This window comes from Lepidochelys olivacea (assembly GCF_965140295.1).
Source record: "Lepidochelys olivacea isolate rLepOli2 genome assembly, chromosome: 14".
Taxonomy (NCBI): domain Eukaryota; kingdom Metazoa; phylum Chordata; order Testudines; family Cheloniidae; genus Lepidochelys; species Lepidochelys olivacea.
Genome location: NC_140424.1, coordinates 27,256,484 through 27,271,902, shown reverse-complemented (window position 1 = coordinate 27,271,902; position 15,419 = coordinate 27,256,484). Strand labels below are relative to the sequence as shown.

General features: G+C 52.7%; 1 protein-coding gene across 1 annotated transcript; it reads left to right on the top strand.

Annotated features, from left to right (window-relative positions):
• Positions 1-2,456: 2,456 nt before the first annotated feature.
• Positions 2,457-15,062, top strand: LOC311530252 (C-type lectin domain family 2 member D-like; the record flags this gene model as incomplete). Its single annotated transcript, XM_084646716.1, has 6 exons — positions 2,457-2,472; positions 8,786-8,884; positions 11,194-11,381; positions 12,132-12,235; positions 13,874-13,988; positions 14,794-15,062. The coding sequence occupies 6 exons, from the start codon at positions 2,457-2,459 to the stop codon at positions 14,830-14,832; spliced, it is 561 nt and encodes a 186-aa protein (XP_084502842.1). The 3' UTR covers positions 14,833-15,062.
• Positions 15,063-15,419: the final 357 nt, after the last annotated feature.

The following is a 15,419-nucleotide window of genomic DNA, read 5'->3' as shown; positions in this document are numbered from 1 at the left end:
TCCAATTCCTTCCTGCCCATCCGACTTGTCCCCCTTCTCGGATTCCTGCCCAGCTCACTCCCAATCCCCTTCTCTCCTCCTCCCTGTCAAAACTGCCCCCATTCAGCCCCATCCCGACGACTGAGCTGGGACCATGAGATTCCTTGTCCCCCACTCTCAGCTGCCCCCCAGCCCCACAATTCTCCCCCTCCCTCCAGCTGCCGTATGGCGTGTCTCACTCACCACGATCCTCTTCACCACAGCCGCCTTGCAGCAGCGCGGCTCCAGCGTGTCCTCCCCTCTCTCCCGTGCAGCCAGACATGCGGGGTAGATGGCCTGAAGGAACAGGAGCTGCTGCCCCTCATCCTGTACCCACCGGGAGTGGGGTATAGCGAGAGAGAACCTGTTAATGAGGGACCTTCCTGCCCCACCCACACCAGCTCCAGGGCTCAGGCCTCAATGGGGGATTGTGGGGACCCACCTATTGTCCAAATCCCGCACCACTCCTACACAAGCAGGATCAGGAACTGGGACAGTGCCTGTGGGGGGAGATGACTTTGGCTGTTGTGGGACACCCCCATCTTGGGGGTCCCACATCATGGATGTAAAAGGGTCCCATTGGGGGTGGTGGATCAGGAGGCACAAGATCCTCGGCAGGGGTGGGGATGCTGGGAAGGGACAGGGCAATCTTGGTTCCAGCCCAGTGGGGAACATTTGTACCTTATCTCTGCACTGGAGCTGCTCTCGGATGACCTTGAGAGCAGCTTCATCTTTGGCCACGTCCACCCCTTCCTCCTGCTCCGAATCCAGGGGGGTCCCTGCACCAGGGAGGGAAGGACAGGGGCGTGGTGGGCAGAGCAGGATTCAAGACCCCCCTTCCCACCTCAGGCACCCAGGGCAGATGGGGCCCCAAACCTCCCTCTCAGGGATGCCTTCAGCCCCCAACAGCTGCAGAAGCCCAGAGAAGAACCCCCCCTCCACTGGCCAGGACTCCAGGGGAGGTGCCGATTCCCCCGGCCCTGGAGCAGCAAGGACCAAAGTGGCAGCAGCTCTTCATGCCCCCACCCCCAGGTCCCCGTGCGGAAGGGGCAGCTGTGTGATGGCTGCTGCTGTCCGTGGGGTTCGCGGGGCTCAGGCCAGACACCTGGGTTGGGGACCTCCCCCCCGGCCCCGTATCGCAGGGAGAGCGTCTGGACCCAGGGTGTTCACATCCCGTCCTCACCCCTCCCTCAGCCCAGCCCGGCTCCTCACCTGGAACAAAGCAGTGGCCTCCATCGGCCTGGCTGCCGCCAGAGGCCCAGGTGCTGCTACTGTCCCATGCTGAGCTGCCGGTGCTGGGACAGGGACCTTCCCCCTCCTGGCCAGCGGGGGCTGGAAGGTCCTCAGAGACCGGGCAGGGCGATGCCTCCTGATGGGAACGAGGTCTGGGCTCCTGGGGCCGCTGCTGCCCACACAACAAGCCCCAGAGCCACCCTGCCCGGCGCCCCTCCTGGGCTGGGTCCTGTCTGCGAAACCGCAGCCTGGGCCAGCTCCATTGGGGCCTAGTCGGGGCCTCTCCCAGCTCGGCGCCGGAGCCGGGGTCCTTTTCCAGAAGGCCGGGCACTTCCGCCGTCTGGCCTGGATGGGACCTGCTTCCCCGCCAGCAGGGATGCAGGGGTTGCTCTGCCCCTTGGGAAGACGGCAGCTGCTTCCCTCAGGCTCTGGGGCCACCTGCAGAGCCTTCCTCCGCAACATCCGCAGGAGCCTGGCCATCCTGGAACCGAGCGGGGAGCAGGGGTGAGACTGGGCTCAAGGCAGCCTTTCACTCCTGGGCCTTTTCCGTCCCTCCTCCTCCCTGCTCCAGCCACAGCCGCCCCCACTGCCCGCACAGGAGTGCAGGGAGTGCCATCTACACACACGGGCAGGAGTTCATTGCATGATCCGCTCCCAACGTTCCCCCTCGTAATCCCTGCTGCTGCAATAGCCAGGAAGTCTCATCCTTTTCCAGCAATGAGGTCAGTCCCAAAGACCATCGGTTACTCTGGAGAAGCAGTCCCCTCCTGTCGTCCCAGGCCACTCTCCCACCCAGGCTAGAGAAGGAACAGAAGCCAGGAGTCCGGACTTCTCCTGGGAAATCATTCCTCACATCAAAGTCACAAAGGCCCTCGGCACAGGAAGCACAGAGCCCTCCTCATTCCCCATTGATTTCCAGGCTCAGCAGCTCACAGGGTCTGGTTCACCTCAGAGACTCTCAGCCTGGGGAAGGGTTGGGAGGGAAGGGCTGGGAGGGGAAGGGCTGGGAAGCCCCATTCTGGAACCTTTCCAAACACACTGGAGACGGCTCTGGAGAAGCCCCTGCCTGGCCTAAGAGTGAGGGGCTCTTGGGGGCTGTTTGCAAATGAAATCCCCCTTTGGAGATAGTCTCTCCCCCAGACAGAGAGGGGAACACACCGAGGAACCCGAATGCCACTCACGTGCTCTCAGGGATGGTACAATGGATGGCGGATGTTCAGGGTCAGCAGACGTCCCTCACCCTCCTCCTCACTCTCCAAGCCCAAGGCAGGCTGGAGAGGGTGGTGACCTCAGGAGTTACCCTGCCCAGCCAGCAGGCAGGGTGATGACACGAGGGCGATCGACTGGCTGTGAAAACAAGAGTCTGTCTGATTGCCAAGGGACGGAGAAACTCAGCCAGCAGCAGGGGGTGCAGAACACGGCCCTAGGGCGGAGGTGACAGCGCCTCCGGGATCCTGACATCCCAGCACTTTACTCACCTTCCTGGAGCCTCCCAAACCCACTGGGCTGTAGCCATGGGACCCCAACCCTACTGACGGCAAACGGGCCTCAGCTGCGACCACAGGGTCACACCGAGTGTCAGAGCCATGGATGGACCCCTTCACTGACCACTGCCGCACACTCCCTCCCACAGCTGGCAATTGCAACCAGGCCCTAATGTCTGGTCCCCCTGCCTTTGAGAGAGAGTGTCACTCCTGCTTCCATTGCTGCATCTTGATCTGTGGGACTTTGGGCAAGTTGCTCCCCCTCTCTATGGCTCTCTGGGACTCACATTCCTGAATGGGCTTTATAGAAGACAATGGTTAAAGTTTGGCCCCAACTAGTTCTTGTTTCTCGAGACTATCCATTTTAGCAAAGTTTAGAGTTCTTGACATTCAACACCTGGAAACATCCCTTTCTCCTTCGCAGATGGCCTTAACATCCCTTATCTCACCCAGGCTTCCTGCTGCCTGGAGTTAGAGAATTGACCCTGTTCCCATTGGACCTACCCAAGGTGTCACACAGCGAAGCGGTGACGGAGCCAGAAAGAGAAGACAACTGTCCTGATTCCTGTTCTAACTAACAGACAACAACCCCCCAGAGGCGGATAAGGCCCAGGAAATAAGGGGTGAACATTTTCATGGAAACCTTTTTCTGTCAGAAAATCCATTCAAACGAAACCACTTTGTTTCTTGAAATCATAACAAGTAGGATGAAAATTCTTTGCAAAAATATCTGTTTGCAAAACAAGAGCATCTCCTGTCCGTCACAGTGCATTCAACTGTCTCGTCATACACAAAGGGGAGACACTATGCTCTAGAAAATTGGATGAGATGCTTCACTCTGAGCTAAGTAGTTGCTGCTTTTCACAATTTCAAAACAATAAAATACAAATCAAATTGAATATTAGGTTATAATCTGATATGGCTCAGTGTGATAGGACACCCCCTAGTCTGCACTGCTCCGAGTGACACTGTTCAGTGGATCCCCAGCATCCACCCATGGTGAGGTAGGTGGGAGAGGATTGTTATTCATTCTTGACAGAAGGAGAAACGAAGGCTGAGAAAGGAGCAGGGACTTGTCTTAGCTGATGCAGCCAGTCAGTAGCAGAATTACTCTCAAATGAGCTACAGACCAACAATTGTTCATAGTAATTATTCAGCAATTATTTCAGAAGAACTGGAATGTTCGAGAAGATCATGAACTGCTCCGAGACAATGAATGGAGAGCAGCATCCACATTGGTCAAACGTATAACTGATTGCGACTTATTTGCTTGGTCATAAAAGAGAACAACAAAGACCAGAGTTTCCTCCCTGTCAATAGCCCCCTCCTCAGCCAATCAAGGTTGAGACTTTGAGGGGTGGGAGGCTAAGGGTTCTCATTAAATAGCCCAAAGAATGGCCCCGGTCACCACCGAGGGGATCACTCTCGGAGCACTAGTCCAGTCTCACCTCTCTGTGAGGGCCTCCCACAACCCCCCCAGACCCCGCTCCACACACAGAGCTCCTGGTGGTGGGAGGAGAGCAGAGGAAAAGGACAAAGGAAGCAAGAAGAAAAAGGTAGGAGGGACAGAGGAAAAGGGAAAACAAAAAGGAGAAACCCCAATGTCCCCAGTAATTCTAAGGGACAAAATCCTAGGTCGGAAATAAAATACTGCCCCCACAATCTAATGTTTTCCTTTCCTAAAAATCAGCCAGCACCTGATGGATCAGACTGAACAGGTTCCAAACCTCTCCGAGGCTCTTACCTTCTATACAGGGACGTCTGTTTTCGAGCAAATCCACTAAAAGAAAAGGAGAAAACTCCAAAGAGGGTCCTCCTTGCGCTCACGTACGTGCAAGTGAATGCTCTCTCAGTCCTCCAGGAGAGACCTCGAGAAGGAGACGTGCTGAAGCAAAGCCACAGGGATCTCCGAGGTTGCCCCTGTCCTGCACCCCTGTCCTGCCTGGCTGATGTCAAGTTCTCTCTGTGAGGTCATCGCCTCCCCACCACCTTTGTCCAATAGGCTGAGGTCCTGCCAAAGGCTCTTGTGATGTCACTGCCACACCCACCACTCCCCTGCAGTGCTGATGTCCTGCCCCTGTCCAGCCACATTGGATGTTTCAGCCGCTTCCCCTGGATCACCCCACTCAATGTCACTTCCTTGTAGGGTGACACCGACTACATAGTAGAACACAGAAGTTCTTCCCCAGGCCGCAATTAGGTTTTCACAAGTTAGTTGACTTTATGGCCAGAAGGAACCATTCGAGCATTTAATCTGATCCCCTGCGTATCCTAAGGCCTCCTGTATGTCAGAAGAGCTGGGCTTTTCTTTTACTCAAACATTTTCCAGAAAGGCATCTAGTCTTTATTCGAAGAGATCAAGAGATGGAGAAGCCATCATTTCTCTTGGTACTTTGTGCCAATGACAAACCACCTGTTAGGATATAGATATTCAGGCCTGTCTGAAAAGGCCTATACTCTAAGAATTTAGGTGTATTCTTATCACTTGGCTAGTGATAGAGGTATAAAAGAAAGAATCAAAATCACTGTCTGCTGGTGTAAGGGCCTTCTCTTACTGTGACAGTCTGAGGCCCTGTTCTTAGGCTAAGGCCTTTGGCTAAGCAGCAGAGGCAGCCATAAGCTGGGAAGCGAACGGTCACATCCTCACATTCCAAACTAGTCACATTGAAATAAGGTGCTATTGGGCTGTTAGGCAGTATCAGGACAGGATTGTATTCCTATCACCTCCAGAGAAAGGGAAGTGCCTAGAAAATGTGAAAGGAAACTTAGTTTGATAGCATCCTGTCTGGCAAGAACTCACTTATCAATAGCTGGGATGTGAAATCCTCACTTCTGTATTGTTTTGTCATTATAGTTCCCACTTTGCTGTTGTTTGTCTGTATAATCTCTGTCTGGTTCTGTGATTGTTCCTGTCTGCTGTATAATTAATTTTGCTAGGTGTAAACTAATTGAGGTGGTGGGATATAATTGGTTACATAATCATGTTACAATATGTTAGGATTGGTTAGTTAAATTTCAGGAAAATGATTGGTTAAGGTATAGCTAAGCAGAACTCAAGTTTTACTATATAATCTGTAGTCAATGGGGGGTGGGGGGTGGGTGGGGGTGGGCATGTGGGTGTGTGAGATGGGAACAGGGAATGGGGGTAAGAAAATTGGAATCATGTTTTGCTAAAGGGGGAGATGGGAACAGGGAATGGGGGTAAGAAAATTGGAATCATGTTTTGCTAAAGGGGGAAATGGGAACAGGGAATGGGAGTAAGGAAGTTGGAATCATGCTTGGCTAAGGGCAGGAATCGGAACAGGGACATAGGTGTAAGGCTCTGTGGTATCAGAGCTGGGAAGGAGGATACTAAGGAAGGAAACTGGAATCATGCTTGCTGGAAGTTCACCCCAATAAACATCGAATTGTTTGCCCCTTTGGACTTCGGGTATTGTTGCTCTCTGTTCATGTGAGAAGGACCAGGGAAGTAAGTGGGTGAAGGAATAAGCCCCCTAACACCACCCTCTTACAAATCTGGGTCTTATTGTCATTATCCTTTTTCTGATTTCTGCTTCCATCCATGGGGTTTTGGCATGCCTTTCTCTGAGACATAAAAGAGCCCTTTTATACTCAACATTTTCTCTCCATGAAGTCAAGCAACTCACTTCTCATTCTTCTCTTGTATATACTAAGCAGATTGAGCTTTTTCAATGTCTCATAATAGGGCATCATCCCCATCACTCAGTTATGAATCTTTTCTGCACCCTCTCCAATTGTTTTAACATAATATTCAAAATGTGGACACAAGAACTGGATTCAACATTCCAACATCAGTCTCACCAATGCTCTTTCACTTCCCTTTCCATCCTCACTACTCTATCCAGCCAAGAATGGCTTTAACCTTTTTTAACACAGTTTCACATTGACAGCTCATGTTGAACAGCTTGTCCACTATGACCCCAAAATCCTTTTCAGGGTCACTGCTTTCCAGCGGATTGTCCCCAATTCTGTAGGGTGCCGCCTGACTCCTTTGTTACTGGAGGTATGGGGTTGCATTTGGCTTTATTAAAACCTAATTCTTTAGTAAGTATTTTAGAAGAACTAGCCCATTAGAGAGAGAATCGTGAATTACTCCAAGACAATGAATGGAGAAAAGCGGCAAGAGCAATCAAATACATGTTTGGTTACGCCCTATTTCCTTGGTCTTAAAAGAGGGTCACAAGGACCTGAGCCTCCTCCCTCACAATAGCCCCAAACTCCCCCAATCAGCATTGAGACTCTGAGAAGCAGAAAGTTGAGAGTTCTCACCAGATGTCCCGGGTCACCACCGGAGGGAGTCACTCTTAGAGCACTATTCCAGCCACATGTCTTTGGGAGGGCCTCCCGCAATGAGAGTTGGAGTGCAACCCCCCCTCCCCCCCTCCGTCCCCAACTCCACACGCACAGACAGGTCCTGGTGGTGAAAGGAAAGCAGGGGAAAAGGACAAAGATGCAAGAGAAGACGAGAAAGGAGGGAGAGACAGGAAAAGGGAAAACAAAAAGGAGAAACCCCAATGTCCCCAGTAATTCTAAGGGACAAAGTCTTAGGTCGGAAATAAAATGCTGCCCCCGCAATCTAGTGTTTTCCATTCCTAAAAATCAGCCGACACCTGATGGATCAGACTGAACAGGTTCCAAACCTCTCCGAGGCTCTTACCTTCTATACAGGGACGTCTGTTTTCGAGCAAAACCACTAAAAGAAAAGGAGAAAACTCCGAAGAGGGTCCTCCTTGCGCTCACGAATGTGAAAGTGAATGCTCTCTCAGTCCTCTAGGAGAGACCTCGAGAAGGAGACGTGCTGAAGCAAAGCCACAGGGATCTCCGAGGTGGCCCCTGTCCTGCACCCCTGTCCTGCCTGGCTGATGTCAAGATCTCTCTGTGAGGTCATCGCCTCCCTACCACCTTTGTCCAATAGGCTGAGGTCCTGCCAAAGGCCCTTGTGATGTCACTGCCACACCCACCCCTCCCCTGCAGTGCTGATGTCCTGCCCCTGTCCAGCCACATTGGATGTTTGAGCTGCTTCCCCTAGATCACCCCTCTCAATGAGCGTTCATTGTGGGCTCAAGCCGAACACAGTAAAACATCAGAGGCTTCTCCCCATGCTAGGCTCATTTTTCATCAATTAGCAGACTTTATGGACAGAAGAGACCATTAGAGCGTGTCATCTGACCCCCTGCATATCACATGCTTTCTGTAGAGCATAGGAGCTAATTTTTGACTACACACGTTCCAGAAAGGCATCTAGTCTTCATTAGAAGACATCAAGAGGTGGGGAATTCCCACCACTTCCCTTTCTAGTTTCTTCCTTTGGTGATTCGTCCTCACTGTTGAATATGTGTGCCCTCTTTCTAATACGAATTGGTCTCTTTTGAGTTTCCAGCCACTGGGTCTTGTTATGCTTTTCTCTGATAGATTAATGAGCCCTTTAATACCCAATATTTTCTCTCCATGAAGTCACTTCAACACTTCTATGATGTCACCACCCAATCTTTTTTATAATCTAAACAGGCTGAGCTCTTTCAATAGCTCACTAGCATCTGCCAGGAAGGGAGTCCCCACAGAGGGACACCATAATCTCCCAGGGAGGGAAAAGGCTCTCACTGCCATTTCTTAACCTCATGGGGTGTTCTCCTGCTCTGACAACCCCACCCCTTTTTCAGTATCTCCAGGTGCCTGAGGGAGCAGGAACCAGAGGCCATCCTGCAGCTGGGACAGAGATGGAGGTTGATGACCTACCTGCCCGTGGTGACCATGGTGCAGGACAGCCCTCAGGACATGCGAATGCAGCTCCAGATCTGGGAGCAGCTTCCCTTTGCTGGCATGAGACCTTGCAGGTTGCGATGGGTGAGACAGGCACTAACTTTTGGAAACCCTCAGTGGGATCAGAGGGTAATGGTTTGTAGAAAGTGGTGTTGGAGAGCTTTACAAAAACTAGACAAGAACGGTGCATGTTCCAGGGCAGCTCCAGCCCCGGTGCTGTCAGTGAGACGTGTCCTCCCAGCCCTGCCTGACGGGTCTTTCTGTTTCAGACCCTCCTTGGAACTGCAAGAAAAGTCCAACCTGTAGAGTTGTGGTTGCAGTGATAGTTGTATGGTCTGCGTTGATTGCTGCCATCATTGCTCTGGCAGGTGAGTTCCCAGCTTCCGCCCCGCTCCCTTCCCCTCCATCTACGATCTCCGCGCATCCCATTCTCCCGTGACCTGCCACACTCACTCTCTCCTCCCGGCCTGTCCGGCTTCTGCCCCTGGGGCAGAGGATTCCTGGGGGATCTTCCTCCCAGACCCCTGCACCTGGGCACTCTCTGTGTCAGGACGATCTGACTGACATTAGCCCCCCCAGCCCATCTCTGAGCACTTTGGACCCAAGTCACCTTTGCCACGCGCCATGAAGCAGTCCCTGACCAGGGTGTCCAGTGGGACAGGATGCAGTGCAACCCTGAGCCCTTTGCCTTCCCTGTGTTACTCTGAGGTTACCAGCTTGGCCTTCCTGGATCTTCAGGTCATGCCTGTGGCCGGGCGGCAGGTGCTGCCGTGTTATTGAAATGAGCCATAGAATTAAGTCAAGACCCCTCCACCAGCGCAGTGTGGAAACCCCCCAATCGCTAAGCTTGGCCAGGAAGGGTCCCTTAGCACCATTCACTCCCCCGGGCTGCCCAGACAGCGTGTGCTCATGCAGAGGGCGTCTGTTTGCGGTGAACATGAACCCTGTTGTATCCCCCCGTTGTCTGGGGCAGGGCGTGCTGGGGAATGTCGGGGGTGGGATTTCTCTATTGCCCTGGGATCTGATCACTGGGCCCCAGGAGGGTTTAGCAGCTGGCAGAGGGGATTGAATCCAGGTCCGTCTGCATTAGGAATCCTCTGTGCCGATGTCATGACGTCCGTGTAGTTGAATTGGTGCAAACCGCTAAAGCAGACGCACTGCACTGGTGCACAAAGGAGCTTGCCTTGGTGCAGTTTGCTGCAGGAAGTTACCAGAGCGAGCCGCACTGCTCCAGCGCATCTCCAGGAGGTGCTTGCCCGGATGTCACTGCAACACTGTGATTATACTGGTGCAGATTGCTCGGATACAGATGCGCCCTGAATCCCAGCTCCCTGCTGTAATGGCAGGCTGTTGCAATGGGCAGCATTGGTTCTCGCTGTGTAAGGTGGGATTCTGTGAGCTTAAGGTTGGTTACACACCTGCAGGTGCAGGGAGCTCTGCAGAACATGTGGCATCTGAGCTGGAGATGGATGGTGGAGACAGCCTGTGCCATCAACTGTTAGTCACTGACTTCTCTGCTCAGTTCAGTAGGGCAGGGGTGTGGGCTACCGTGCACTGGACAGTGAAATCTACAGGGTCAGACATGCCTTGTGAGTGAGGTGAACACATGCTCGCTTTCTGATCACCGCTGCCACGTTTCCTAACTCTTCCCAACTTAGAGTGTCTGTTCCTCGCTGAGCGCCAGCCACATGGGAAGGCTTGAAAACCAGCTACCGAGTTACTGTGGTGCAAACAAAAGTGACGTGCTCGAAAACATCTGGAGGGGTTTGAGTCCAACTCCTCTCAACTAGACAGGCCTTTCAAATCCTCTTTGGTGTCACTTATGGGTGACCCCACTGCTGCTCTTTCATGGCTCTGAAAGGGTTACACTGTCATGAGGGCTTCCAGAAAGTGCCTTTCTTGCTGCTGTGTTTGGGGAGAGAAAAGTCTGCAGGTAGGAGGTGAATTAAGTTCCATCATTCCTGGCCCACAGTGCAACAGGTCACTTCCCGTGGCTGTGGTTTCTGGCGCCCCCTTGTGGTTTTCATGTCCCTGAGTGAAAGTTCCCACATTCTTCTCAGTTGTTCACCTGCTGTTTGTTGCTAGGTTGAACGTCCAGCTGTCGATCTTGTGCCTGGGGTGAAATGCTCTGAGCTGTGTCAGTCCCTCCCAGGCTGGGAGTGTCCCTGGAATCCTTCTTGCCAGGCAAATTTACAGTGACAAACGTCTCCGTCCCCCTGCATCTGATTGCAGTGGACCAGCCCCAGCTGGGGGTCCCAATGGGCTTGGCAAGCCGGTCAATTGACTGCCTGTTTGGCCGCAGTCAAATGCTCCAGCGAGAGCCCTGGGGGTAGGAGGCAGCCTGCCTTTCGGATTGCGTCTTGGAGCCTCACTGGTGTTTTCCAGAACTTGGTTTCATTGTTTTGCCTTTTTTTTCTGAGCTAAAATAACTCAGTGAAGTACATTTTTTAAAAAATTAGGTAGATCCATATCTATCAAAAGCTAAACCTACTGGAGACAATGACGTCTTGCTCTTTTTTCTTCCTGGCGGGAGGTAACCAATTCTGATAAATTGGTATTTTAAAATATCTGACCACTCTTTGACAGATTTGACTGGTCAGTTGACCAATTTTTGTACCAGTCAAATGCCCAATTCTCGTTGCAATTCTTACCCTCCATGTGACTGTCTCATTCTCAGCGCTGACCTCTCAGCTTTCATCAGCTGATCTGTGCCCCCCTGCGAGCCCCTCGTGCCCGGACGGCTGGATGGGATACCGAGGGAAATGCTACTATTTCTCAGAGACGGAAGGGAGCTGGACCGACAGCCGAAGCCGCTGCTCTGCCCCGGGTGCCTCCCTGGCTGGGATCGACAGTGAGCAGGAAACGGTGAGAGACTCTCGAGTTGCCAGACACTAATCTGGGCACAGGGATGGCTGCTGCAGCAGGACCTGGGCTCTGCCCCGTGGGGTGAGGAGCAGCTGTGAGCCCTCCCGTGCTGGGAGGCCGGAGTGAATGAACTTCCAGCCGCTGAACGCCAGCCCTGGCTGGGCCCAGGGCCCTACTATCTGTGTGTGATCACAGGGATTGCCCATTCTCCGCTGCCCCCCTCCCCAAATAGGGAGACAGCTTCTGTCTAGGGCAGGGCTGGCTCAAGCATCTCCTGGCCTGCTGGCTGCTGGAGTGGGACTGAGAACCCAGCAAGTGCTCCTGTTGTGGGGATGGGAAAGGAGCAGGCAACTGAGGAGGCGGGGGAGGAGGGGATCCTTTCACATTGACCCCTCCCACTTCAGCTTGCCTCCCTCCCTCCTCCTGCCTTGCTGGGGTGAGCGGTGGCTGCTCTGTGAGAAGAGACGTCTCTGCAGAGAGCTCAGACCCAACAGCTGCCCCCAGCTCAGGGGGACTTGGGGTGTGGGTGACTGGGAGCACTGGGGTAGGGCTGCTGTGTGCGGTGGGAGGGTTAAGACTGCCCGGGAGATCTTGTGCTTTGCAAGAGGGAGGGGAAAATCCCCCCTGAAAATAAACTGAGCACCCTTCAATATGTGACTGGGATTCTCTGCAGCACAGAGCCCTGGAGGGGCGGTGGGGGGGAGCATGGGAGGTGGGGCTGATACCTGCTGTCCCTCAGCTTTCTTTAAGGCGTTCCTGCTGCGCCATAAGGGTGTCTATGACCACTGGATCGGCCTCTGGAGGGAGCAGGGTCAGCCCTGGAAATGGGCCAATGGCACCAAATTCAACCACCTGTGAGTCTCTCTCACCCCTCTGGACTAATTCCCTGGGCTTGGGGATTCTGGTGTCTGAGCGGTTTGAGCTCAGGTAGATCCACCATTCAGTGCTAGTGAAACCACCAGACACGACCCTGGTCCGTTCGCGTCCTGCGTGTATCGGAGACCGATGGGAGCCGGCGTGTCCCTGAACTCTCAGCTCCTCCCCGCAGCATGGTGCTGGGCCGGAGACAGAGCCCGCCATAGCCAGAGATGCCCTCGCAGCGTGCTGGGATTTCAGCTGGGACACTCGCTGTTCTCCCCCAGCCCTCTTCAGCAAGGTCCCTGGGGTGTCTGACCCCCCCTGGGGAAAGGAGGCAGCAGGGAGCTCAGGTTAACAGTGGCTGCTAGAGAGGGCAGCATGCCGAGCACTGCATGGCAGGTGCAGGTCCCGCTGGGGATTGCAGCCGGCAGGTTTGAGTGACTTGGCTGGTGAGGCCTCTGAATCCGCAACAAGGCACCGATGTTAAAGGAGCCTGCGGTTCACAGGTGCTGGACGCCTGGGGCTCCCACGGGAACGGGGTACAGTAGTGATGGCTGCCCAACACCCCGCGATGGGTTTCAGTGGGCTCCAAGTGTGATCACAAAACCAGCGCTGCTTGAACCCTGGGACTTCAGCAGTAGAAGCATGAGCCTCTGCCATAGGAGCGAAAGAATCCACTTCTTTAACTGAAACTCCCCCCCGGTTGATAAAGCTCTTTTGCAGGCCAGCCATTAGAGGGGGATGGAGACCCCCCCCCACTTCTCTGGTCTGGGTTACTTCAGTACTTTGAAAAATCAGGCTCTTTTGGCGCTGGGTCAGGGCTCCCCAATGGACAGTCCCCATTCTGCTGTATTGGACCCAACCTTTGGATCCCACCTGCTTCCAGCCTCACTGGGTCTGAAGAGCTACCAGACACTGTCCTGAGTTCGAGCCTCTGTGGCATTCTCCTGGGGTACAGACTCCCTGTCTGGTATGCTCCTTAGGATGTGGGACCCTGCAGATCAGCTGCTGTAGGATCCAAAACCAGTGCTGAACCCTCCCAAATCTCCCGAGAGGCATGTTGTCCCTAGAGCTCCACCCTCCACACCAGATGAACTCTGGGAGACTTACGTGAGGGTTACAAACAAGGAACACATGCTTTCACAAAGGAACTTCTTCAACACTCTCTTTTTCCCCCATGCCCAATGGAAAGCTCAAGAGTTATAGATCAACGGAGAAGGAAACCCCTGAATGCAATTTCTTCTTTCAGTGTCATCTTGGTTCTGCTCCATGTGTTTCAAGGAGGCGAGATCCTTCCTGTCCCCCGCTTTTCCTGCTCAGTCGTCTGGTTCTGGTGATGGTCTGCCCCTCTTGTTAGAGGGCCGGTCCCTTTTGACAATCAGTCTAACAAATTCTCTCTGTCCTGCTGGGGACTGTCCATTCTTCAGCACCCCTGTGGGCTGCTCAGCATAGAGGGTCAGGAACAGTCAGCGGTTCTGCAAAGCCCCTGCTGTCCTGAGCTCTGCTCCTGAGGGGCTGGGAGAGTAGCTGCTCCACACTCAGGCCTGCACTGTGGAGAACGGCTCCCCTGGCTGGGACTGGTGTGAAATGCCCAGCCTCTGCCTGACTGCAGCTCCCTGGCTTCTGTGTGGCAGGTTTCACTTAAGAGGAGGAGGTGACTGTGCGTATCTGAACGACGAGAAAGGGGTCAGCAGCTCACGGTGCTACATGGGAAGACGGTGGATCTGTAGCAAACCTGAGATGTATGTGATGGTGTCATAAATATAAAGGGAAGGGTACACACCTTTAAAATCCCTCCTGGCCAGAGGAAAAATCCTTTCACCTGTAAAGGGTTAAGAAGCTAGGATAACCTCGCTGGCACCTGACCAAAATGACCAATGAGGAGACAAGATATTTTCAAAAGCTGGAAAGAGGGAGAACATCAAAGGGGTCTGTGTCTGTCTGGGTGAGGCTTTTGCCAGGGACAGAACAGGAATGGAGTCTTAGAACTTAGTAAGTAATCTAGCTAGATATGCGTTAGCTTATGATTTCTTTAAATGGCTGATAAAATATGTTGAGCTGAATAGAATGAATATTCCTGTCCGTGTGTCTTTTTGTAACCTAAGGTTTTGCCTAGAGGGATTCTCTATGTTTTGAATCTAATTACCCTGTAAGGTATTTACCGTCCTGATCTTACAGAGGTGATCCTTTTCTTTTTACTGTTTCTTCTATTAAAATGTTTCTTTTCAAGAACTGAATGCTTTTGTCATTGTTCTAAGATCCAAGGGCTTGGGTCTGTGGTCACCTATGCAAATTGGTGAGGATTTTTACCAAACGTTCCCCAGGAAGTGGGGTGCAAGGTTTTGGGGAGGATTTTGGGGGGAAAGACGTTTCCAAACAACACTTTCCCAGAAAGCCGGTTAAACGTTTGGTGGTGGCAGTGGAAGTCCAAGGGTCAAATAGTTTGTACCTTGGGGAAGTTTTAACCTAAGCTGGTAAAGTAAGCTTAGGAGGTTTTCATGCAGGTCCCCACATTTGTACCTTAGAGTTCAAAGTGGGGAAGAAACCTTGACAGATGGGAAAAGAGACCGCACTCGAAAGGGGCTCAAAATGAGACTCCTAGAAGTGACACTTATACAACTCACACCTACTTGAACAAGCCAAGATCTCAAAATCAGGCAGTGGGGCCCTCAAGCAATAAGTGTGTCTCGTTTAAACTCCGTATGTGCCATCTGCTTTTGAACCTTTTAAACTCAGGGTTACGTTGTCAAGCTTTTCTCTGCAGCTGAGAGGGAGTGATCTCATGAGAAGGAGTCTTACCTCATTTCCCCAGCATGTGGCTAAGGGAAGGCCTTGTTCATTTAGACTCCACAACAGCATTTCTCAAATGCAGCCAGCAGCTGATTGTTTTGCAGCCACAAGAGCCTCCAAAGTGCCCCAACAATCGCTCAGATGTTAAGTATTAAAGGTGTCTTCTAAATGCCATAAATCCTCATGCGTGCTCCCTTTTAAATAGTACCATGCCGGCAGAGCTGAGCTACATAGGTGTGGTTTTCTTTCAAGTCACAAAGTGTATTCTTTGGCTAAGAACATAAGAACGGCCATACTGGGTCAGAGCAAAGATCCATCCAGCCCAGTATCCTGTCTGCCAACAGCGGCCAACGCCAGGTGCCCCAGAGGGAGTGAACCTAACAGGCAATG